Raw genomic sequence first — 26,085 nt, forward strand, 5'->3', positions numbered from 1 at the left:
CACACACACACACACACACACACACACCTGACCTAACCACACGGTAACTGATCTCAACAGTAAAACACCCCTAGACCATAATGAAACTGCAGTGAAATAAAATAGGGGACATACATTTTGTCTCCAGTTAAACATTCCGTGACAATCGACTGGTTTGATGTCCAAAATGTGCAACACAATATGGGCTATGTCAGGTCCACACACAAAACATTCTGAATACCTATTGTCAGCCATGCCATCAGCCTGAGAAGGGATTTGATTTTGTCGACTAAAACTATGACGAAAAATGTTCGTCGACTACCTTTTTTCGCTGACGAAAACTAAATAAAAACTAGAAACTAGAAAAAGTGCTCCTCGGAGCACAAGTCTCCGCCAGGCCAGGTAGATTATTGTGGCCTCCTGGTGGCGCTGTAATAGGCTAATGTGAAAAGGGTGCCATTTCTTCTTAGGCCTTGCACGACAATCGGACACTGCATTCATGATTTGAGGCATTTTGTTCCATAAATGTGGTTTGCTAAATTAGACCTGCTGGTGGCGCTATAACAGACCAATGTGAAAAGGGTGGCATTTCTTACTCGGCCTAGTGGGAGTGTGCGTGCAAAATTTCACGGAAATCGCACACGTGTTCATGATTTGAGGAATTTTGTTCAAAAGGGACCCATCCTGCAAACTTTGGAAGCCAATGTTAGCCAAGTAGGATGGAATATGAAATATCGGACACATCCATCTTGATCACATGACTATAGAGATACTGTGTACCGATTTGCGTGATTTTTGGACAGAATCTGAAGGAGTAAGAGCAAAAAATGTGTTTTACAAAACTCAGCCTCCTGGTGGCGCTCTAAAAGGCATATGTAAAAAATGCAGGGCAAAGGTTTTTCCTTGGCCTCTAGGGAGTGTGCGTGCAAAGTTTGACGCAGATCGGTGCAGTTATAGCTAAAAACGTGAATTGGCTTGTTATAGCGCCACCATGAGGCTGATGTGAACGTTTTCAAGTGGCATTTCTTCCTGGGCCAAGTGGGAATCTCTGTGGAAAATGTTAGCCAATCAGGATGGAATATGGAAAATCAGACAGATCAGTGTTGATCACATGGCTATAGAGATACTGTGTACCGATGTGCAAAATCTGTAGGAGTAATAGCAAAAAATGTGTTTTGCTAAAGTCGGCCTCATCTGAAAAATGTGGGGCAGAGGTTCTGCTGTGTCATCCAGGGAGTGTGTGTGCGCAGTTTCACAGCGACAGGGCCAACGGTGGCGGAGATTAGCTGCTCGCAGACAGAAGGACGGACACACGGATGGACGGACGGACGGACGGACGGACACACAGACGGACGGACAGGGGGCAAAACATACTCTCTCTCCATGCCTTTCGGCTTGGCGGAGACAATAAAGACTAAGCTATGATGACTAAAACTAAGACAAAATATATTGCCAATTTCGTCAACAAATAAAAACTAAATGAATGCTATGCTAAAAAAATGCTATGGCGGGACTAGTGGAGAAGAGATCCAGTAGAACTTAGTTTGCGCTCGGGTGTTGCGTTGAAAATAGCAGATCTACAAGCTCACAACGCGTTGTGAGCTTGTAGATCGGCTATTTTCAGCATGTAACCAAGTGTAAAATCAGCAATTGCGACACCATCAAGGCACTGCCAAAATACATTTTCAATGCATTTTCAACATTTTCTAAATCAACACTACATTTTCAGCACCCTGGACAGCAACCAAGCCATGCTATCAGCCTGAGGAGATTTCAGCACTGTGGACAGCAACCATTCATTCTGCCTACACATTTATCTCCGACCGAGACTGTACAAATATAACACATTTTACTGTGTGGTATAGACTCCAGCATACCTTTCAACCCTTGGGACTTTCTCTGGCTTGAGGTGTGTTTTAGTGATCATGTTTTATCATCACTCCCCAACCAAAAAAGAAAAAGCCAATTGGCTTTATGTCTTAATGCATGTTGGAGACTGGCTGTAAGCGATCCACTGTCAAGTGGATATAAGCTGATAGTACTTGCAAACTAAAGCTTGCATGTAATGCTCGTAGCAACTGAGCAGCCGGTATTCACTGGAAAGCCCTTGACTCACATTGGCTCCGCTGTCCACAAGCAGCCACTGGTGGGGTTTATGATCTCAAGTGTGCCTCTTATTAGCAGGCTTTTCACAGCACAACACACACACATCTTCAGGGAGGGCTCTCGCATCTTTTCCATTCCATGTGGCAAAGCAGAGATGTACTGTAGCCTCAGCACAGAGGAGAGATGATCTGTTTTACACAAGGAGCCTGTTATCTACAGTATACATAATACTGAAACGACACCGTAAAAAAACATGTCAATTTCACTAAGAGTGTGTAGGGTCCAGTTACGGGTCCATTTGGTTATACATTTATCTTAGTTACAAATGGGTAATTTAACACTGGATTTTACTTTGTATTGTATGTGTGTGGAAATGTGAACAAGTAAGAATCGGTGACCCTGCAGAAAAGTCACCTTTAGTCTGACATAATGTGCAGTTTGATTTCTACCATTATGTTTTCCTAAATTCTTTTCATCAAAATATCAGCTGGTACCAGGCGGGGACAGCACTTTGCATTCACCACATTCTCCTTACGAACCCTTATTACGGGGCCAGAGCTCTGCTCTGGACACGTATTGTTATTCGCATTATTCTGTCACTTCTTCTTCTGCCACTTTTCGCAGTTCTGGCTGAACCGTGCAGTCGCTTTTTACGAAACTCGGCCATATGGTAGATGGTCATGAAAAACGATCAAGAAATAATTCTCACACTCATTTGTCAAAAGGTGGCGCTATAGCACTCAATTGAAAAATGCCAACTTTGAACAGGTACAACTCATGCCCTGTTTGACCTACAGCCATGAAACTTGGATACACATATGCGTCTCCTCATGCTGAACAACTTTCACACTCTGACTTTTGACCTCTGACCTTTAGATCTCCCACCATTTTGAATTATATGAAAAGCAGTCATTGGCTCCTAACTTCTGCATTTTTTCACTTATGGAAAATCCGTTGGAAATTTTTGTAGAAAGTGGTCCAAAGTTCAAGTGTGAAACGTTTCGTGCAGATTGCTCAAAAATCCCAGGAGGAGATAGATTTTAACTATTACAGTTTTATGAAAATTATTCATCTGTGCCTAAAACATACATGCAGACTCACATTTCTTTGAAACTTTGCAGAAATGTAGAGGGTCATTCCAAATATCACTGAAACCAATCTTACTCCAATTGGCCAAAAGGGGGCGCTATAGCAATTTTTTGAAAAGGCAGACTTTAAACAGGCATAAGTCATGCCTCGTTTGGCCGAAAGTCGTGAAACTTGCTTACACATGTGCCTTGACTCATGAGGAACACACGTATCGATTTGACCATTAAGCTCCGCCCTTAGATTTTCCGCAATTTTGAGCAGTTTGAAAAATACTTGTTTTTGCCAGTTCTGGCTTAACCGTGCATACGCTTTTTACGAAACTCGGCCATATGGTAGATGCTCATGAAAAACTACCAAGAAATAATTCTCACACTCATTCGTCAAAGGGTGGCGCTATAGCACTCAATTGAAAGTGCCAACTTTGAACAGGTACAACTCATGCCCTGTTTGACCTACAACCATGAAACTTCGATACACACATGCGTCCCTTCATGCCCGACAACTTTCGTGGTCTGACTTTTGACCTCTGACCTTTAGATCGCCCACCATTTTGAATTATATGAAAAACAGTCATTGGCTCCTAACTTCTGCATTTTTTCACTTATGGAAAATCCGTTGGAAATTTTTGTAGGCAGTGGTCCAAAGTTCATGTGTAAAATGTTTCGTGCAGATTGCTCAAAAATCCCAGGAGGAGATAGATTTTAACTATTACAGTTTTATGAAAATTATTCATCTGTGCCTAAAACATTCATGCAGACTCACATTTCTTTGAAACTTGGCAGAAATGTACAGGGTCATTCCAAATATCACTGAAACCAATCTGACTCCAATTGGCCAAAAGGGGGCGCTATAGCAATTTTTTGAAAAGGCATACTTTAAACAGGCATAAGTCATGCCTTGTTTGGCCGAAAGCCGTGAAACTTGCTTACACATGTGCCTTGACTCATGAGGAACACATCTATCGCTTTGACCAGTAAGCTCCGCCCTTAGATTGTCCGCAATTTTGAGCAGTTTGAAAAACACTTAAACCCAGGATTTTTCAGCTATTTGCGTGAAACTGTATCATCTGTGTGATCTCCTTTTTCACAGTTACTTATCTGTTGGGCCAATGGCGTCTCCCTTAAATGAAGGCCTCACAATCTCAGGGTCGCCAGTTCAAGCCTCACTTGATGCAGACTTAATTTAAGTTGAATTGCAAACAACATCACTGTATCATTGAATACATGTGCAACTGTTAAAGGTAATGATGAAATGCTTCTTGGAGAGAGTATGTTTTTTTAATGTATGACAAACTTCATTGTGAAAATAACCGATCTACAATCTCAAAACTTTTCAGATAGCAACATGTTTCTGAGCTTGTAGATCGGCTGCTTTCACTGGTTCACTTTTATCTTCAACAGATGACCTCAGCCTGGACAAAGCTATAGCCCTATAGGTAGTGTCTCAGCCTGTGAATCCAAAGGTCGAGAGTTTGATTCCTGTCAATGGCAATAGGTTGAGATGTTAATGGGTGAGGTTTTTCACCTGGGATTGCCCCCCTGCGTCCTATATATGACCACCTCAGCTGGGTTGGGCTGAAAAGAATATTCGCCTGTTGGACACATGTGCCTTGACTCATGAGGAACACATCTATCGCTTTGACCAGTAAGCTCCGCCCTTAGATTGTCCGCAATTTTGAGCAGTTTGAAAAACACTTAAACCCAGGATTTTTCAGCTATTTGCGTGAAACTGTATCATCTGTGTGATCTCCTTTTTCACAGTTACTTGCCTGTTGGGCCAATGGCGTCTCCCTTAAATGAATGCCTCACAATCTCGAAGTCGCCAGTTCAAGCCTCACTTGATGCAGACTTAATTAAAGTTGAATTGCAAACAACATGACTGTATCAATGAATACATGTGCAAATGGTAAAGATAACCTGAAATGCTTATTTGAGAGTATGTTTTTTCAACGTATGACATACTTCATTCTGAAAATAGTTGATCTACAATCTCACAACTTTTCATGGTTTGTGAGCTTGTAGATCGGCTACTTTCACTAGTTTTGGTTCTGAGGTGATGTACAATTTCTTCATTGGTAAATGGTTTGTGAACAAGTGATCTTAGTGTTAGTGAAACAGGGGCTTGGTTCATGAAAGAAGGCGAGAGTTTATGATCTTCAACAGACAATATCAGCCTGGACAAAGCTATAGCACTATAGGTAGTGTTGCAGCCTATTAGTCTGAAGGTTAAGAGTTCGAATCCTGTTAATGGCAGTAGGTTGAGATGTCCAATCAAACCATTATGTTTCCATCTCTCTCTCTCATCAATCTATTGTTTCCATGTCACTCTCTCTCTCTTCAATCTATTCCGTTTCCATGTCTCTCTCTCTCTCTCTATTCACTGGCCCCGTATTATCGCTGCTTGCAGCTATATTTTTCATTTGTTATACTGTGACTGTGCCTACAGACTAGTCTGTCTACCTGCCTGAAATGCACTCAGGTGCTGAAAACAGCAATTAAAAGCCCTGACACTGCACAGAGCGCATATTGTCGCTGCCGGGAGGAAACTTGTATGTCCAAAACTGTTACTTTTCATTAAAGGGAAAATAAAGAACCTGCGTTCCAATGTAGTTATTATTTAGTCAAGCTCTTGTTTTCACATTGGTTCAATATTTATAAAATCCACAAACACACAACCACTTTCCCTTTCACTTAAGAAAATAAATCAAAAATAGCAAAGAACTTCAGATCTACAAACTCGAAACGCGTCGCATTGTGAGCTTGTAGAGCTGCTATTTCCGCTTCTTTTATGCAACTTGTACGGCGAAGTAGGGCATTCACATTGAAAGAAAACCCCCATAAAACTGAAATATGGAGATACAAGGTTTGTGCCCGACAGCATCGATATGAAAATGCAACACAGCTTATATACACATACACAGCACAAATGTAATGACTTGCTCTGAAATGAGAGCCCTGAAGATTAATCATTTACTGTAATGCTATCTCACAGTGACCATGTTAAGGCAACATATGAAGAAATATGAAGAAACTGACAAGACAGTGATGACAGATCCCACTGTGACTCAAGGTAATTTCCAACCAAATGGAAGCGACGTGAATTACTTATGACATGTTACACAGCTGGATCACTGGTAATGGATTGTAGTTTGTTATTGCTCAAGTGTCATGTTGTTTTGGATGCTGTATTTTCTTCACTAATTCATTATTTGCATTCATTTCCCTCCACAGAACATAACATTAATGAAATAAAGTGAAATATGATTAGTAATTGAACTGTGAGACATTCTCCCATAGATCCACACAACAAAGTGCACAATTGTGTAAATAAAGATCAATCAAACTTATTTAATTTGTAAGTGTATATCATGCTCAAATGTTTATATTGAGGGTGCAATTTGAGGAAAAAGAACAGAGGAATATAGATGGGAAGTAGGCTACATATTATTCATAAAAATAAAGACAGGGTTGAAATACAAACCTAATAGAGTTTAGGACTGAAACATGCAACTACTAATAATAAAAACTGCTGAATGAACTGTTTTATCAGCTTTGATCCAGCCTGGTCGCCAGAGAAAACGTTACTGTATGTTTCTGCAAAGCACAAAAAGCACTGAAACACGAAAACGTTGACATGCAGCATACTGAACCATAAACCTAAATGTAGACATGCAACCTGTCAGTGATTTGCAGGAATGTACAATGGTAACGTTTCCCCTCTGGCGATAGCGTTGCTTTGATCACTGTTTTCATAGATATATAGCACATTTCAGCATCTCTTCCAGTTTTATCAAGCAGGACACTATCACTTAGACAGGTGACTCGTAATTTGGCTTCTGTGTGTGTGTGTGTGTGTGTGTGTGTGTGTGTGTGTGTGTGTGTGTGTGTGTGCGCGCGCGCGTTCCTTCCTGTCCTGCCACTCGTTCACCTGGATCCTGCACACCTGCCAGCAATCAGCTTCTCACCTCCCTCAGCCAACACACCTGTCATCCATCACCTCTCCAGCACATAAACGCCAGCTCTTCTCCCACTCATCATCAGATCGTTGTTTCGGCTCCAGTGGTAGTGACACGCTTCAGACCTCCTGAGTTTACTGATTAGTAAAGCTTGTACTAATGGTCTTTCCTTTGCTCGTCTGGCTGCCTGCCTAGTGCTCGCTTGCCTGCCAGTGCCTGCCATTCACCATCGCTCCCCAACTCCCAGCCATCCTCTGCAAATAAACCTTCTTAAACCTCACCTTATCTCCTGCCTGTGTTGTGCGTTTGGGTTTCCTCTGAACTCCGTAAAAAGCATTTGTTGAAATATTAAAGGTAGGGTAAGTGATATTTTTTGGTCAAAACAAAAAGTATTTTGTTAAAAGGTTAAAATACTATATTCTGATAGTAATCATTGCTATAGAGTGTTTGTTCAGTAACATATGTCTCCCTGTCTCTCCAGCTCTTTGATAAACAGAAAATACATTTTTCGGTAGGTGTCAAAATCTCAGCCAATCAGGAGAAAGTACTCATTTTTAAGCTTAATTTGTATAGTGTTCCAGTTCCAATTTTGTCTGCTCATTTCTTAGTGTCATCACTTCCAATTTCACTTGTTTAATCTATATCCTGACTGAGTTCTCTATCCTGGTTGGATAAAATTGGAAATGAAACTGAAACTGAAACGAAAATGCATTTTCTGTTTAATAAAGAGGTGGAGAGACAAGGAGACTCCTAATACTGAACAAACACTCTATAGCAATGAGTACTATCAGAATATAGAGCTATCTAACACTTATTTTAACCAAAGAAAATCACTTACCCTACCTTTAAATAACATACTGTATAATATTCTTAGCAGCAAACAGCATACATAGATACAAATAAGGTACATACATTAATGTTTAAGATCACAAGGACAGCTGAATGAAATAATTGAAAATAAAATGTACATTTACTGTACTCATTGAGTGTGCCTCTGTTGGGAGCCATTTGTTTTATTTTTGTGTTCTTAGTAAGAAATATTGACAAAGAATTGTGTAATGTAAATAAAGGAAACAAAACTTGTGTTCATCCTTAAGTAATCAGGGGCCCGTTCCACGAAACCTGGATTAGGGATAACCCGGGTTTAATTAGCTTTATTAATCCAGTGCCTTGTTCTTCAGTTTTTTGTGAAATAGCTGTTAGTCCAATGACTCCAATCGTAAACCAATGAGTTTTTCCACACTTATTCAATTCTTATGCGAAAATCGAAGATCTACAAGCTCGGAAAAAAATTGTCTTATGGCGGCCGGGGGTCCACGGGGGTCCCCGTGGCGGCCGGGGGTCCACGGGGGTCCCATGGTGGCCGGGGGTCCACGGGGGTCCCATGGACCCCTGGCCACCATGGGGCCCCCCGTGGACCCCCGGACCCCCGTGTACCCCCGGCCCCCCGTCGGGGGTCAACAGGGGTCCGGGAGTACACGGGGGGCCGGGTACTCCCGAACCCCCGTTGACCCCCGTTGACCGGGGACCCCCGGCCGCCAAAAGGGAAGCTTTCACTTGTAGATCTTCGATTTTAGAAATTAAAAATTAGAAAATTATTCTAAGTATTTATAATTATAATTCCAATATTCACATAAACTCCTCATGTTTAAGCCTAACTGAATTATATATTTATTGACTTGTATATTAGTTGCATATTTTTGGACAACTTTTGCATTTAATTTGCTAATTCGCTTTCTCTGGATATTTATTGCGGCCGTGTTTCCTTTCTTGCTTATTATACATTTTAATTCCTTGTATGATTCCATGAGCTGCTGCAGTGCTGCTGTTCAGCCACAGAGAAGAACGCCACTCTGGTTTTGGGCTCCATGATTGGTCAAGTTCAAGGACTCTGCTATCGACTTTCATGGTCTTTTATAGGAATAGGTGAACTCACATTCAGCCTGGTTTAACGATCCTGGCTTGACAAAGTCACTCCTTCTCAGCCAGGCTTGGCGTTCGTGGAACTGAATAAACCAGGCTGAACAGCGCAGGCTTGTCAAACCTGGATTTTCCTTTTAAACCAGGATAATTTAATTCCGCTTTCGTGGAATAGACCCCAGGTGTGGGTTGGACTGACCTGTCAATGATGCCACACATGTCAATCTGCAGATGGCTGTAATTTCCCAGTAGCCTTTGCTGCACCATGATCAAATCCACAGGTTTGCCACTCAGAGTCAGGAACCGCATGCAGCCCTGGAAGACGTTAAAAGGGTTCCTACACTCTGGACTGCTATTCTCAGCAGGACACCCTACATAAAAGAGAGAAGCGTATGACAGTGAACAAATAAAACGGCATAGAGGAAAACACAAGCGGCGTATACTGTAATTATGCTGTTAGTTCTGTTTATACCTTCTAATACAGTATCCATACCAATGTGATCTCAGCGTGAAATCATAGAATTTTATGCACCATTCTCGCTGTAAAGTTAATACTGTATGTAAGGGGCATAAATAATGGCCATGTTCCTCTATTGAGTCATGCTACTGTATGTCGTGTTTTATCAAATTATGATATGATTTTTTCCCCCCAGCATAGTAGTGAAGATGATCTTTTAGGATATAACTGAACAACTCCGTAATGATACATACAGGACACATTTTGAGGTAGGCATTTCGGTTTCAATTTGATATAAAGTTATGAGTAGAACACTATTGCATAATACTTTTTTTTTTTTTTATACTACTCTGGATGCCTGTTACTGCTGTGGGTGAATATTTCAGCCGCGTGTTGTCGTGAAATAGATATTTCATAACTACAATTACACAGATTTTGTAGACAGTAGTATGCAGTTGTAGGTTCCAGTGTAACCTATTGGAATTTAAAACAGGGGTCAACACCTCTTGGGTTTATTCATACTGTGTCACGTCAATAAGAGCTGCTTCATAAATTTACCATGTCAGTGATTTCCATGATGGTATCGCATTACCCTCGCCCTGTTCTGAGCCGCAGCACAGAAAATGAAATTCTTATGCTGATTGAGTGTTACAGTAAATATTTAACCGATTGAAGGCGTGACAGAGGCTCAGCCAGTCAGTGTTATTTTCTAGAATGTGGTACTCAACCTGGCTTACCTATTTTGGGTATGTCATTATAGACGACAAGGTTTAAAAATAGCAAAAATACCCGATCTACAAGCTCACCACTAGCAGAATCACGATGCGTTGTGAACTTGTAGATTGGCTATTTCCGCTATTAGTCATGCAACAAAGTATATAGTGCCTAAGTGGTCAAAGGATGTGGAGGTAAAATTCCTAATGGTCATGCTAAACCTGTTGGTCAGTTAATAACAACATCGTGGTGTACCATAGGGCTTCAAGAACAGCTGTTATAAATTCTATATAAGAATTCTCACAAGCTCACAGAATTCTATATTAGTTCTATTATCCATTCAGGCATGCTGAAAGGTCATCTGTGGTGTTGCCGTGTGGACATGGTTTACGAGAAGGTGTTTGTGTCCACATGTGGGTGAGTACATGTTTGCATATGCACACTGTATGTAGGAGATTTATTAAGTCGCTGATTCTCAACCTTTTGTAATTTCAAGGACCCCCAGTTTGATATTCATTAGGCCACAGATCCCCCACTATGGGTCCCAATCTACTCTGTAAAAAGTGTTAATTGAACTCTGAGAGTGTAAAAATGTAACCGTAATTATGGAGCTTTAAGGGTCCTTTTTTTTCATTTGTACACTCTCTGCGTTACAGACCACTAAGTGTCCATTTGGTTTCTAACTATCAATCATTTAGCTGGGTGCCCCTGGGGGTCTCCGGACCCCACGTTAAGAAGCAGTGTCTTATGTAAAGTAATCAAACAAGATAGCAACGTTATTGACAATACCAGAATAGCTCTGGTGATAGCTGAGGATCTCCATGGCTTTGATCTCATCAGAAATTGGCAGATCAGCACATTTCCACAGCCACCAAGATGAAAATTCAAGCTGATATTAATGAAATATTCCTGTGGGGTTTATTTTTATGGCTCAATGCGAGTTTTCTCCAACCCAGCATGAACTATATTACAGTAATTACTCATGGTTTATAATTTTACAAAATGGGTAGTACTTAAAATCCGTTTTCATGCAGTTTCGGATGTACTGTAGCGCAGCCCATTCGGGTTAATTCTGAGATCTACTGTAGATAGTGACTTGACTATTGGCTTTTAAAATTAGGTAACAAGTATAGTACATGTGTGCAAGTTATCATGCTCATTTAAGAAACGCATAATAGTATGTCTCCAGACACATCTGGTAATAATTTGACTATTTGAAGCAATATTAGAGCCTGAAAGTAACAGTAACTATCACTTTCAGTTAAGCCCAAGTGAAACCTATTGCCCCAAAAGAAAAATGACCGTTATGACATTATGCAATGTAAGTTTAGTGTTTAGTTGAGAGTTAAATTAACACTGTAATTCTAACTGGACAACTGGACTCCCTCAAAAAAACGATTAACCGCCTCCAACTCGTTCAAAATACTGCTGCTAGGGTTCTTACAAGAACCAGAAAATATGACCACATTTGCCCTGTTCTTGCCTCATTGCACTGGCTACCCGTGGCGTTCAGAATTGATTTTGAAATTGCATTGTTTGTTTTTAAATCACTGAACGGCCTTGCACCTGCTTACATTTGTGACCTTCTGACCCCTTACAACCCTCCCTGTAATCTGAGGTCCGCTGACCAGCCATTAATACTCTCGGTCCCCAGGACTAAGGCTTGTAACAGAAGGCAGTAGGTTATTTGCCGGAAGGGCTCCACACATGTGGAATAATCTTCCACTGGATATTAGACAGGCTACCTCAGTGTCCAGTTTTAAAACTTCATTTAAAAACAACTTCTCATAAAATAGCTTTCAACAAGAGGAATGACAGCTAGACCTTATCTCTCTAGGTCGTCCTCAGACGAGCCTTCCTTTTTATTTATTTCACTTTGCTTGTTTGCTCCTCTTATATCTGTGAAGCACTTGTGTTTAGACCCTGAGGTAAACCTGTTTTTGAAAAGTGCTATACAAATAAAGTTGTATTATTATTATTTGTTTCTTACCGCCAAAGAACAAGGAACTTTCTGTGGTAAAAGCAATAGGCAGGCTGGTGTGGGATGTAGCTTCTTCTTTTTTATCCACAGCGACAGTCAGATGACCTCGTCTCAAGCTCAGCTCAACAGAATGCCACTGTCCGTCATTCAGACCCGAACCTGAGAGTCAGTCACACACACACACACACACACACACACACACACACACACACACACACACACACACACACACACACACACACACACACACACACACACACACACACACACACACACTTTCATTTTCATCGTCCACTGTCTTATATTCTGACCAGACCTATGTCAAGCCTTGCACCCTGTGAGACTGAACCTGCTGGGTCCGTTTGCAGAGGCCGACTGACCTTAGCGTCCAACAGTTCTCTCTGTCAGTCTTGTGAACCTGTATGGGTTCGTTCACGGTTTGATTAATCTTAAGACTGACCTGTGCTGAGCTCCACAAGGGCCCTGTCAGTCTGGTGGATCTGAACACGGAGGCCGGCCTCATCCAGGTACAGCCAGACCGTGCCCTTCTGCAGCGGGAGGTCAAATGTCAGCAGCAGCCCGGCCTTGTTCCACGTACGGAACTGGAGCCCCACTGTCATGACCGCCGACGCTGACGCTGTCGCTCCCGGCAGCTGGAGGAAGCTGTGGGAGCCCGTGAATGTCACGGCCACCGAAATTGGCTCAGCACAAGAAAAGGTCACGTTGCCCTGAGGGAGTGAAACACAGAAGAGGGGAGGTAAAAGAGGTGGGACGCAGAGGAGGGACAGGAAAACTGATTATGAAAGAGATAACAAAACATGAATATTAATTAGTTGCAGTTGTGACCCGATGCCACAAGAGGTCTCATCAGCAAGTCTGATGGGACGGGATACGGATATTTCCATAATTATAACACCCATATTTAGAATCAGCATGAGCGGAGCAACATGAAAGCCTCAATGTCCTACAACTAAGCTTAGGGGTCAGTGCCTGTGTAAGGTAAGAGAGTATATAAATGAGAGAGAGAGAGAGAGAGAGAGAGAGAGAGAGAGAGAGAGAGAGAGAGAGAGAGAGAGAGAGAGGGGGGGGGGGGGCCTGGACGTTTCTGTTGTGGCGAATTTGAATGTTGGGAGGGACATTAAAACTTGTCAACAGCAGTGATACATCATCATCCATATTCCCATACCGATACATAAACTTGTTAAATGCTGAAAAAGCACCAGTTACACAATCTGCTGTTGAAGGGACCAGCTACTGCAATATATAGTACGGTCTAGGTTCAGTCTACATCAACAAGGGCCAGCTATCACAGTGTACCGTATGTGTTGAGGTCAAGATTTCCATTGGGTATAAGATGACAAAATTGGCGCCGGCCCTTGCAACCGCTCCCCCTGTTTCATATCTCCTACTGTAATAGTTTGCTGGCAAGTGCAAAATCAGTTCATGCGGAAAATACCCAGTGTCAAATAACAATACTTCCACTGTCCCTGTAATATTTCTGTGAAGGGTCATTGTGAGAATCAAAGGTTCCAACATGCACCTGTGACTGACCTGTCCAAACTATCATGAGCTAAAAGACTGTATTGCAACAGAGATGTAAAAAAAAAAACTAGCCTTAAACAACACAATTAAATCCTCAATCAATGTATGTGGAAAAAAAGAAAGAAATCATGTCAGCTTTTCATTCACCGTCCTTCCTCCACTCCTGTTTTTCAAGCAACTTGAAAGCGACTGTCAACAATGAGCTGCCTTGAATCTGCATGACAGATATAGGTAAATTAGCAACTGGAGAATGCTTTTTTTTTTACTCCTTAAAGTAGATCAAGTCACAAGAGATTGGATTATGTTTGTGACAAATACATTACAAGATGTCTTCCGCTGAACTGAAAATAAATAAGAGAAACAGATGGATGTAATAAAATCCCATAATAATGACACACTAAAACTGAAGATGCCAAGTAGAAATATTGTATCCATTATGGCTGAATCCATTATAGAATAATAAACTGACTACCGCCAGCCAGTGTGCCTGCCGCCCTCACCTATTTGCTTAATGTCTCATAAGAGCGCTCTGCAAAGTACAATAGTGCAACAAATAACCAGAATGGATTATGTAATAATTCTTCTGGGATAGGTTTTAGTTATGGTCCATACCATCGTTCAAGATGTGGCACTGATTTCTAAGTCATGTAGGCCAACTATTATTTGGAGTCTGTAATATTTATGACAGTAACTTACAAGATATATAGCATATATGCTGTCTGACAGCAGAATAAAAAATCTCCTGAGCCATTTTACTCATAACCTGGCAAAGATTCAAAGATCAATCGGTACACAATTAAGATCGGTTATTCTCCCATTAGCCACAGTAATTGGTAGCTTTTAATATCCCAGAGGAAGAAAGACATAACTTGGGGGAGATGCGTTTTATGTTTTACTTTCCTTTTTACAATGATCTGATAAGCTCTTCAATAAACTGATGATATTGGACGGTCTGGTCATGTTTCACCCAGAAGATCGTCACAGCCTTGAGTTGCCCTTTAATGAAGGCATCTATAGTATCTATAAATCACAGAAACCTGTGTGTGTGTGTGTGTGTGTGTGTGTGTGTGTGTGTGTGTGTGTGTGTGTGTGTGTGTGTGTGTGTGTGTGTGTGTATGTCTGCGTGTGCGTGTGCGTGTGCGTGTGTGTGCGTGTGCGTGTGCGTGTGCATGTACGTGTGTGTGCGTGTGCATGTACGTGTGTGTGCGTGTGTGTGTGCACACGAGTGAGTGAGTGCATGCATGCGTGAGTGTGTGTGTATGTCTCTCCTGGGCATAACTCGGGCACCATCTGACCGATTGACTTCAAACTTGCCGCATGTGTCACCAATGACCCGGTGATGGTTTGTGCCCAGTGGGAATTTGGTCAGGCCAGCAGTTGTCCAGAAGCAAAAAAAGACAAATCTGAATATGTCTGCTCGCGGGTCTGTGGAGGACACATTGAATGTGTGTGTGGGGGTGTAGGCATCGGCTTTCTTGATTGGCCAACCCAACCCATCGGCTTCACGGATTGACCAAGAATTGGTCACGTTTGTATCTGTCTGTCTGCAGGGTCTGTCGGCCTCCCATTCATGCCCATGTACATCATCAACACGACATCAGCAGTTTTTGACAGAATCAGGGATCACCGTATCTCCATATTTCGTTGATCAGTCATATGATAGTGGGTACCACACTGGGTACTCTGAACACAAGTACAACGGATATAACATAAACAGGCAGGACATGCATTCTCAACTTGCATCGTTCCCGACTTGCGTTGTTAACGAGTAGGCCGGTGCCTAACGTTATTAGTACTGTGTTACTTAACTACAGGTACAGCAAGGACTCAGACAACATGTACAACAGGTATTTAATAACCAGGTGGGGTATGCATTCCCAACTTGTATCGTTCCCGATTTACATCGTTACAGACTTGCGTAGAACTGTGTAGGCTAGTGCCCGCCAGTCTAGCGTTTAATAATGCCAAATGTATACTGTATTTTACAAGGGAAAGGCAAAGAAGAGCTTTGTTTATAAGTTAACGTTTGAGGTTTAAGTGTGTCTTTAGGTCCAAGTTGGCTGATAATGCGTTTTCTACTTAAGTTAACTTAAGAAGTAAAAAAATAATAATAATGTGGCCAAGTGGCAGCATGCACAACATACTGGTACTGATCAGTCAAGCGCCCACATACACAGGGGCAAAAACATAATCTTAACAATAGAACATTCTTGTATAATGTGTTTATGATCACAAACAAGAATAGTGCCTACGTGGGCTGGGAGTCTAATGAAGCAAAACATTTAAATAAATAAAAAATCTATCCATCATTTAAATTAGTTCAGATTAAAGGTCTTAGTTCCACTACAGCGTGGAGTTTGTGCTGAGAAGTCTTATAGTGAATTGGACATCTCATTTGCAAGATATTAACATCAAGGCATGAGTCGTTGTGTGGGCATTTACATGACTGACATAAACCTGATGTGGCTCTAATGTTATTCTAGTGCCATGATCCCCTAGCTAGATAAAATATACATTATAGATACACATACTGCACAAGAATATGGGTAGTAAGTATGTACATAATATCATGTAAATAGCTATAATGCTAACGCATTACACACACACGCGAGCACGCACGCACGCACACTCTCACACACAATCCTTGTTATTGTGTCTTCTCTTGCTCTGTGCATTCAATCCTAGCCAACACGCACGCACGCACTCTCTCTCTCTCTCTCTCTCTCTCTCTCTCTCTCTCTCTCTCTCTAAGGGCACCCTTGTTGTATTTTTATTTTAATTAGGAACCACTTCTGTGTGCCATAATATTTTATCTCTGTATTAAATTTATTTCTTTCCGCTCTATTCCTGTATACTAATGAATACACGTTTATAAACATCTGCAGCGATCTAGTTCTCCACAATGTCATCTTAGGGAACACATTATGCTAATAATGGCTATGAACTACGGCTAAGCATTTTGAGAGTTATAACAATCCTTTGTACAACTTTGTTCTGTCTGTCTGTCTGTCTGTCTGTCTGTCTGTCTGTCTGTCTGTCTGTCTGTCTGTCTGTCTGTCTGTCTGTCTGTCTGTCTGTCTGTCTGTCTGTCTGTCTGTCTCTCTCTCTCTCTCTCTCTCTCTCTCTCTCTCTCTCTCTCTCTCTCTCTCTCTCTCTCTCTCTCTCTCTCTCTCTCTCTCTCTCTCTCTCTCTCTCTCTCTCTCTCTCTCTCTCTCTCTCTCTCTCTCTCTCTCTCTCTCTCTCTCTCTCTCTCTCTCTCTCTCTCTCTCTCTCTCTCTCTCTCTCTCTCTCTCTCTCTCTCTCTCTCTCTCTCTCTCTCTCTCTCTCTCTCTCTTAACCTCTGAGAGTGTTAAAAATGGAACCAGAAGGAGTCAAGGACCCTGAAGGAGTGGACCCATAGGGCCCTATCTTGCATGCCGCCTACCCCTTATAGTCTTAAAATAGTTCAAACGTGTCGATGTAGATTGGCTAGTTAGAACTATTTTAAAATGTTTTTCAAAATAGTACGCTAATACGTTTAGGGATAAGGGGTAAGGGAAACACCACACACCATAACATGGCACTACACAAAGACATCAATGAGTCATGTGAAACCATGTCCCATTTCAGTGCACTTAGACATACAGTACATGTAGTGCGAGAAACCCCATGTAGCTTCCCCTGTTGGATCTATAAGGTTCATGTGACAATATCCTAAAGGTAATGTATACCAAACTATAAACTCACCATTGCAGTGACTTGCTGGTCATTCTGTTTGGCCAGCTCTACCACGTTAAGACCGTTGTAGAGCAGGTTTTCCAGGCAGCCATTGAAGTTCATGTTGGAGCTGTCAGGTGTCTCAGGACTATGGCCCTGGGCTGCCCCCACAGTCAGCTGCTTGGGGAAAACAACAACAACATTATCGCTGTTGAGCAGAAATCTTGTATTTTCAAATTTTTCAAAAGTTTCTTTCCATATTACTCTATTTTATACTTCGTAGTACGACAGTGCTGCGCAAAAGTAGTGAAACTAGACGATCTACAAGCTCACAACACTATCTTTGAAAAATGTTGAACATTTTGAAATGTTTTCACCCATAATGAATATAATATAAATCTGTCTGTGGGTTTTATAAACATTTAACCAATGATTAAAGGTGGTGTAAGGGATAGTTTCGTTAAATGGCTCTATATTCCGATAGTAATCATTGCCATATAGTGTTTGTTCAGGGGTCTCCCCATCTCTCCAGCTCTTTAGGAAACAGAAAATTAATTTTCAGTTCAGGATACCAATTTCATCCAATCAGGAGAGAGAACTCATACAGTACACTGAGTACAGGATTCAAGATAGCTATCATGATTACAATCAGAATAATACTTTTTTTTAACCAAGGAATATCACACTACCTTTAATGATAAAGCAATATCAAGACCTTGTGACTAAATAATAACATTAATTGGAACAAAGGTTCCTTTTTTCCATTTCCTGAAAGTAATGGTTTTAGACATGCAAGGTTTCCCGCCCGACAGCAGTGAAACACAGTACCATGCTTTCGGTATACAAATGAACGCTGCAAGGGCGCCGATACTGTGGGTGCCTCGGGGCTAAAGCACCCAGGAAAAATGACGAGCACCCTTCACAAACTCATCACAAAAAAATGAAAAAACCTCCGACATCTGCACTTCATAGAGTACATTTTTTGTACCAAATTAACCAAATTAACCGCATTAAAGCAAAAAGAGAAAAAACGCTGGCCGCGCATAAACGCACGCTGCACACCCGCTAGTGCGGACATAAATCGGCGCCCCTAGAACGCTGGATTGTGTATAAACACAACATCTGGAGTTTTACACTCATCCCAAAGAGCCGATTCAGACTTTGCGCCATGCAGTATCAACTCACCTGGTTCATGTGCCAGTGACTGAACACTGCTGGGACCTGAACCTTGCGTGTGCTTTGATCCACGGTGAAGCTCAGGTGAGAGTTCAGCTGCTGCACCGCCACATGATGCCAGTGCTGGTCGTCTAGCAGGCTGCCCAGGGAAACAAGGGGCAGGCTGGCAGCAGACACATTGCTACCTGAAACAAAGCAGGAAGAAGTGGTGTAAAAATGACTCACATTTTTTAACTTAAGTAAAAGTATCAATGCTGCAATGTAGAAATACTGTTACAAGTAAAAGTCCGGAAATCTTTTTTTTTCATGTGGGCACCACAGTGAGGTAGTCATGTCGACTACAGAGACAACACGAAATACAACATCGGGACAAAACAAAACAGAGACAGGAACAAAATAAGACAAATAAGGCACAAGATTGACACAAAGTAAAGAGGAAAGAAAAAAATCACACCCTGTGTGAAGGAAGCGGTGCCTTTGGGGCGGGCCTTAACTCATTTCAGTTCGTCCCTATTGGTGGTCTGAGTCCACTTACCAAATTTGTTCTTGGTAGCATGCTGCAAACTGGAATGATGGCTGTTTAAAGCCCAGCCAATGGGCAGACAGAGGGGGCGGGCCTTAAGTAATGACAGTTAGTCCCTATTGCTGGCTTTAGTCCATGTACAAAATTTGTACTCCATAGCATGCTGCGAACTTGAGTTATGGCTGTTTGAAGGCCAGCCAATGGGAAGACAGAGGGGGCGGGGCTTGAGCAATTCATGCTGGTCCCTATTGGTGGTCTAAGTCCACATACCAAATGTGGACTTGCTGGCATGCTGCAAAGTGGAGTTATAGCTCTGTAAAATCCCGTGCTCATCCCGTGCTCATACGGGCGCTGGGGGTCCCTGGACCCCTCTTTCATAACGTCATCAATGCATGCTCGTGCCTATTGGTGGTCTAAGTCCACATACCAAATGTGGACTTGGTGGCATGCTGCAAACTGGAGTTATAGCTGTTTAAAATCCCGTGCTCATCCCGTGCTCATATGGGGGCAGGGGGTCCCTGGACCCCTCATTGAGAACTTCAGCAATTCATGGTCGTCCCTATTGGTGGTCTAAGTCCACATTGCAAAGTTGGAGTTGGTGGCATGCTGCAAAGTGGAGTTGTAGCTGTTTAAAATCCCGTGCTCATGCCGTGCTCATACGGGCGGAGGGACATAACAGACGCTGGGGGTCCCTGTACCCCTCTTTGAGAACGTCAGCAATTCATGCCCGTCCCTATTGGTGGTCTAAGTCCACATACCAAATGTGGAGTTGGTGGCATGCTGCGAACTGGAGTTATAGCTGTTTAAAATCCCGTGCTCATCCCGTGCTCGGACATAACATACGTTGGGGGTTCCTGGACCCCTCTTTGATAACCAGTGGTACGTGTGGGCAATGAGAGGAGAGATGACATAGGCAGTGTCCATGTGCGTGTGTGTGTGTGTGTCTGTGTGTGCGCGTGTGTTTGTATGTGTTTCTTCTTTGCCGTGCTCATCCCAGGCTCATACGGACGACGGACGGACATACGGACAAAGCCACGTATAGAGCGGTTGGCACCGCTAAAAACAAAAACAAAAAACAAAACAAAACACAAAAAAAATGGAAAAAACGAGGCACAAAAACAGAACATCAGAGTAAGCCGAAAAATAAATGTAGGATATTTCACTTTCAGAAAAACTTTTGGTGATTGTATCATCTACTCAATTAAGCCTTTGTGAGCCCCCCAGACAGTTTTTAAGTTGCTCGATTCAGTATTTAGATATTTGATTTTCATTTTATCAGACACGCCCCCTTCCTATACAAACCCATTATAACTTCAAACTCCATTTTAAACATGTTAGATTCATCAAAAACACCCGTCCTTGGTTCTGCTGACTCACCCTGCCCTCCTAATGTGCGACGGGGCCGTGTTTTTCCGAGATTTTTTTTCATACATTTTATTTTTATTTTTTTACTGTATTTTATTTTTTTCATTTTCCAAAAAAAATATTAAAAATAAATGAAAAAAGTAATCGAAAAAACACGGCCCCCTCACGTAATAGGGGGGCGATAGGAGACGGTTGAACCAAGGACGGGTGTTTTTGATGAATCTAACATGTTAAAAATGGAGTTTGAAGTTACAATGGGTTTGTATAGGAAGGGGGCGTGTTTGATAAAATGAATATCTAATATCTAAATATTGAATCAAGCAACTTAAAAACTGTCTGTGGGGCTCACAAAAGCCTGAATAGACGATAAAATGACCAAAAGTTTTTTTGAAAGTGAAATATCCCTTTAAAGTAGAAAGTACTCATTATGCAGAATGTCCTATTTCACAAGGTTTCAAATGTATAAAAATCAATGCGACGCATTGTGAGCTTGTAGATCAGATATTTTCAAATGGCCGAAATGTATATAGTGCTGAAGTGGTTAATGTGTGTTTTGTAATAATAATCAAAATCTACTTAGCTAACTTTTCAATAATTGTAGTGGAGTAAAAGTACAATATTTGCCTCTGAGATGTACTGTAGTGGAGTAGACGTAAAAGTATTACAATTAAATTGGAAATACTCCAGTAAAGTAAAAATACCTCAAAACTGTTCTTGAGTACAGTACTTGAGTAAATGTACTTTAACCACTGCCTGAAACAAAGCAGGAAGTGGAAGGAGGTGGAAAGGGAGAAGGAGACAGGGGAGAACGCATGTGGAGGAAAGGGAAGTGGGTAAAGCACGCAGAAGAGATGAAGGAGGATTCGGAAGAACAGAAGTTGAAGGGTGAAGTGAGGATGAGAAGGGAGAAAACACAGTTGGTGCTCTTCTACCCGTGCAGGAGTAATGTAATTCTCCTCTGTGGGTCATAGGGTTTCATCAACCCTGTCAGGAGAATTCATTTTTGTTCCACTCTTGATCTGTTGAAATGAAGACAAATGGATATCTGAGTCTGTGACATGACAGTCTTTTAAAACAGGTTTTCGGCGTGGCATGCACACCTATGGGTTCATGTGGTTAATTTTGGGATGTTTGAACAGTTTGAACAGTCTTTTCCTTGAAAAGAAGTTATTCAAAGTTCGGATGGTAAATCTGCCAAAACAGTAATAGATGGTGTGGCAGCTTCTGCGGAATATATTCATCTTCTGTAGCTCGCACAGGAGGCCAGATGACCAAAATCACCCTCTATCATCTGGCTGGAGCTGAATATCGTTGATGTCGGGTGGAAACCTTGTATGTCCAAAACCGTTCCTTTTTTATTATTAATTTAAAGACATTTTAAGATTGTGAAAATAGCCGGTCGACAAGCTCACAACGTGCCGCATTGCGACACGTTGTTAGCTTGTAGATCTGCTATTTACACTACCTTTGTGTGACACTTGTATGATGAAATAGTAACATTAATTTACAAAAAATAATAATAATTGAAACATGGAGATACAAGTTTTCTGCCCGACAGCAACGTCATCTGCACTTTGGAACAGAAGACCAAGCTGCAGTTAGTGAAGATTTATAATTGAGGCGGAAAAAAATAGCACATATACTGTAATGAGCAAATAGCAGTACCTAATTAACAGCAGATGAACCCCAGCAGACTTAAATTAGTTGATCAACCACTGCACCCTTTAGTTAGGTTTTTGGGAGAAAGGACCTACAGGAGCAGCCAGATAGACCCAGTCATTAAATATGAATTAGATATTCTTTACAGGGGGGTAACTTAATCAAGGAATAGAGTGAGAGAGAGAGAGAGAGAGAGAGAGAGAGAGAGAGAGAGAGAGAGAGAGAGAGAGAGAGAGAGAGAGAGAGAGAGAGAGAGAGAGAGAGAGAGAGAGAGAGGGGGGGGGGAGAGAGAGAGAGAGAGAGAGGACCAGGGACCTTGGACAAACTGATTCGTTTCAGCCAATTCATGCCAATTCACAATTTGATCATACTTTAGATGAATGGAAATGACAGGTACTGTAGGTATTAAATAGGAATGACCCGAGTTTAATCGCAGCAATAAGCTCATGTATCCACAAAAGAAAGATGCTTGAAGGAGGTGCCAGGCTGCCAGCCATATGGCACCTCTTGTTGCTAAGTGACCATTGAAAATCCATTTGAAGTGCTGTTTTGCTGAAAGATGAAAGGCACAGCAACAACCCTTTAAAATACCTGGGAACAAATTATGCGTAATGGATGTGTAACCTAAGCCGGCATTTTAATTTTAGAGAATTTACTTTCACCTATTTTCTACGGAATGACTCAACAGTGTGGAGTTTAGCATGTTAAATATGCATGTTCATGAGTGTATACAGTATGTGTAAGTGTCATGTGTTAATAGTTCAGCATTTAGAAAAAGTATGCTACACTCCAACCTAATACATTTCCCTCTTCTACACAAATTGGGTTAAAGTGACCCATAATCGATCGTAATAGAAAGAGCACAATGTTATGTTTCATTAACATTAAATGTTCTTTTTCACACACGGTAGAAAATCACCAAATTAGCTTTTGTTTTGGTGCTAATAGAAATTAGCTACACATTACATTACATGGCCTGGAACCCATTTATTTTACTTTTTCTTTGTTAAAATAGCGAGGAAGTAATAAAAGTAAACATTTCACACAACCTCGACAGTTTTTCTGTTCTAGTGCACACACAGTCATCGTACTTAAAAAAAATCTTAAAATCTTAGAGGCATTGCAGATGTCTGCACGGAAATGAGCTGGTCATGAGATGCTAGTGTACCATCGCAGCTACACATACTATATGTGGCACGGCTACGGTATGGTATACATGGTATTATGTAAATTGGTGGCGCAACAGGCGTCATACATGTACATGCCAAAAGGCAACCATAAAATACACAGATGTATTTAGCACAAAAACTTGTCTGTGTGAGTAAGTTAACTACATTACAAAACAGTATCCAGAGTTGCATGAGTGCTTCATTTTGACCAAGGTTATGTAACCGAGGATCGTGAGAATTATTTTTCTCCAAAAGAATGAAAGTGATAATTGAATTTATGAGCGACATAGTTTCCAAACATGTTTTTGGAAGATTACTTGAAATATCATTGTATGGTATTGGTATAACATTTTGGGACTAAAAAAATGTCAACAGGGAATTTTGGTCCATGTTATCCATCCAAAAACTGAAAGAGAGCCACAAACAATGCTGCCCACATAACTGTTCAGCTCGGCTAAAGCTACTCCCCGTGGGTGCAGTGGCTTACTGCCTCTTTTATCTGAGTTGAAGGGATTTCGATCAGATGCTCTAGTTAGAGTTGTAGAGCCTGTGCTGTACAATGGTTTCATTGTTCTAACATTCCACACAGCTTCCCAAGACAATCAGCTAATCATATTCTACCTGCTACACATCCGGCAGTAGCTCCTGCTATGGGCCTTCAGCCAGACACTAAATCTTATTTCTCACAAAGGCAATGACATGCCTTATCAGTAGGCAGCTTGTCGCAACTGCTTCAGCATTTAATTCTTAGACAGCAATACTGCTTAAAAAACTCACCCGGGACGAGATTAATATACAATCTCATTCTATTGCCTTGCACATTGAAAACATTTTGAAACAAAGAAGGGAGCCAACACAAACTGCTAGCTAGAATGCCATTGATTTCATTCTTGTTTTTGTCTGTCCTTCCCTACCTCATCAAGTGAGCCAAAGGGTCCAAACAATAAGGTTTCCTTTTCAATTCTTGTGCTGCAAAACAAGGTTGTCAACTGTTCACTAGAAGCCAGCCATTGTCACTGCCTGGCTACAAGGGGTCAGTCGCAGTATACTGTATATTATGGGTCCAGATACATGTGTAGCTTTGTCTGGCTTCTCTGACAATGCTGAGGCTCTTGATTTAAACTATTATTAGACACAATCGACAGGTTGTGTCTAATAAGGAGGTTGGCAGTGCCCGTCTGGCATTATTTTATTATTGCAATCAAAATTGAGATTCAGTGGAATGGTGCATCCCATGCATCAGTCTAGTTTTAGTGAAAACATGTTTTGTAAAACTGTATTTTAAGCAATTGCTTAAATTACATTGGATTTGATTTGGTTCCATTCGAACACTCTTCAGAGTTGTATTAACACTGTCGATTTCCTTTGTGCCATACTGTTCGATACAGTAAAGGTAGCAGCATTGGCATAACAGTTATTGGTGTGAACAAGGACTACAGCTTCCATTTCTGTTTTAAGTGAGCTTAAGTGAGCTTCTGTGAAACATCCCATCTCTGCTCCTCAGGGTTTTGCTGTCCCTGCAGTCATCCCTGCCCTGCAGGAATCCATAGCTTGTGATGACCCGATGGCTTCAGACATAAAGTAGCGATTGGAGTTGACACTGAACAGGTAATTATAACAGACTCTGTGAGTGCTGATCCCAGAGCTGAGCATGCTGGACCTGCACAGTAAAATCCTGTTGGGTTAATCCAACTCTGAGGATTAACCCGTAAGGGTCCATTTGGTTCCATTTGTACACTCTCTGAGTTACAAACAGATAAAATGAATATTAAATAATGCAATCACTGAGAGAAAAATGTTGCAATCACTGAGAGAGGAATCCACAGGCGGACACAACATTTGGGGGTCATACATACAGAGGAACACTCTTCTAGACTGCTCGCCCCTTAAGCACCATGCCGTAAATAATTCAAAAATATGTAAGACTGATACCCAGCAAGGACAAAAATCATCATATCTATCCTTCTATCTATCCTTATGATCTTATTTTATCTTGATGGAAGAAACCAGAAAGTTCCAATCCTCGAGCAGGTGAAGGAGAACAAGATTCTGGCCTTGATGTTTGACTTGACTTTGTTAAGATTCTATGTAAATCTATGGATACAGCACTAGAACTGCACGCACGCGCACACACACACACACACACACACACACACACACACACACACACACACACACACACACACACACACACACACACACACACACACACACACACACACACACACACACACACACAGCTAGCTTTGTAAAATACACTCTGCTTCTCTGTCTATCTGTCTGTCTTTCTGATGCCATCTTAATGTCAGCTACAGCTTAATCTCTCAAGACAGATTCAACTGGTGCAGGGCACACCCCAGTACATGTTATATTTCCTCAGTGTAATAAAACCATTCGAGTGACAGTAAAGAATTGGACTGAATTATGAGCCAGTGGGCTAAATTATAGTTATCCGACATTTTGATGAATGCAATACACAGAGGCAACGGGATGCATTTTGTAGACATAAATCTTAATAAGCCACCCTATTCATTCCAACTGGCTGCACGCCTCATGCAGGCCTATACCTGGCTTCTTCCTAAGACAACAGTGCTGTTTTGTCCATGTCCACTAGCCGTTACAGATGATTGCCTCATAAAGGGATTGTGTGAGTGTGCGCTTGTGTGTGTGTGTGTGTGTGTGTGTGTGTGTGTGTGTGTGTGTGTGTGTGTGTGTGTGTGTGTGTGTGTGTGCGCGCGTGCTTGCGTGCGTGCG

At 41.6% G+C, this 26,085-nt stretch overlaps 1 protein-coding gene across 1 annotated transcript in view; it reads right to left on the reverse strand.

The window, feature by feature from the left end:
* LOC311051376 (contactin-associated protein-like 4) overlaps window positions 1-26,085 on the reverse strand; it is a gene marked incomplete at its 3' end in the record, with an annotated part of 143,526 nt that overhangs the window by 59,846 nt on the left and 57,595 nt on the right. Inside the window, exons 7-11 of the mRNA XM_084065940.1 lie at window positions 18,625-18,800; window positions 17,470-17,616; window positions 12,662-12,929; window positions 12,211-12,360; window positions 9,249-9,420 (exon numbers count right to left, since the gene is read on the reverse strand). Coding sequence (XP_083922066.1) covers window positions 9,249-9,420; window positions 12,211-12,360; window positions 12,662-12,929; window positions 17,470-17,616; window positions 18,625-18,800 — 913 coding nt within the window. The remainder of the gene's footprint in view (window positions 1-9,248; window positions 9,421-12,210; window positions 12,361-12,661; window positions 12,930-17,469; window positions 17,617-18,624; window positions 18,801-26,085) is intronic.

Source organism: Gymnoscopelus microlampas (assembly GCF_963454915.1).
Source record: "Gymnoscopelus microlampas genome assembly, chromosome: 9".
In the NCBI taxonomy this organism is placed as follows: Eukaryota; Metazoa; Chordata; class Actinopteri; order Myctophiformes; family Myctophidae; genus Gymnoscopelus; species Gymnoscopelus microlampas.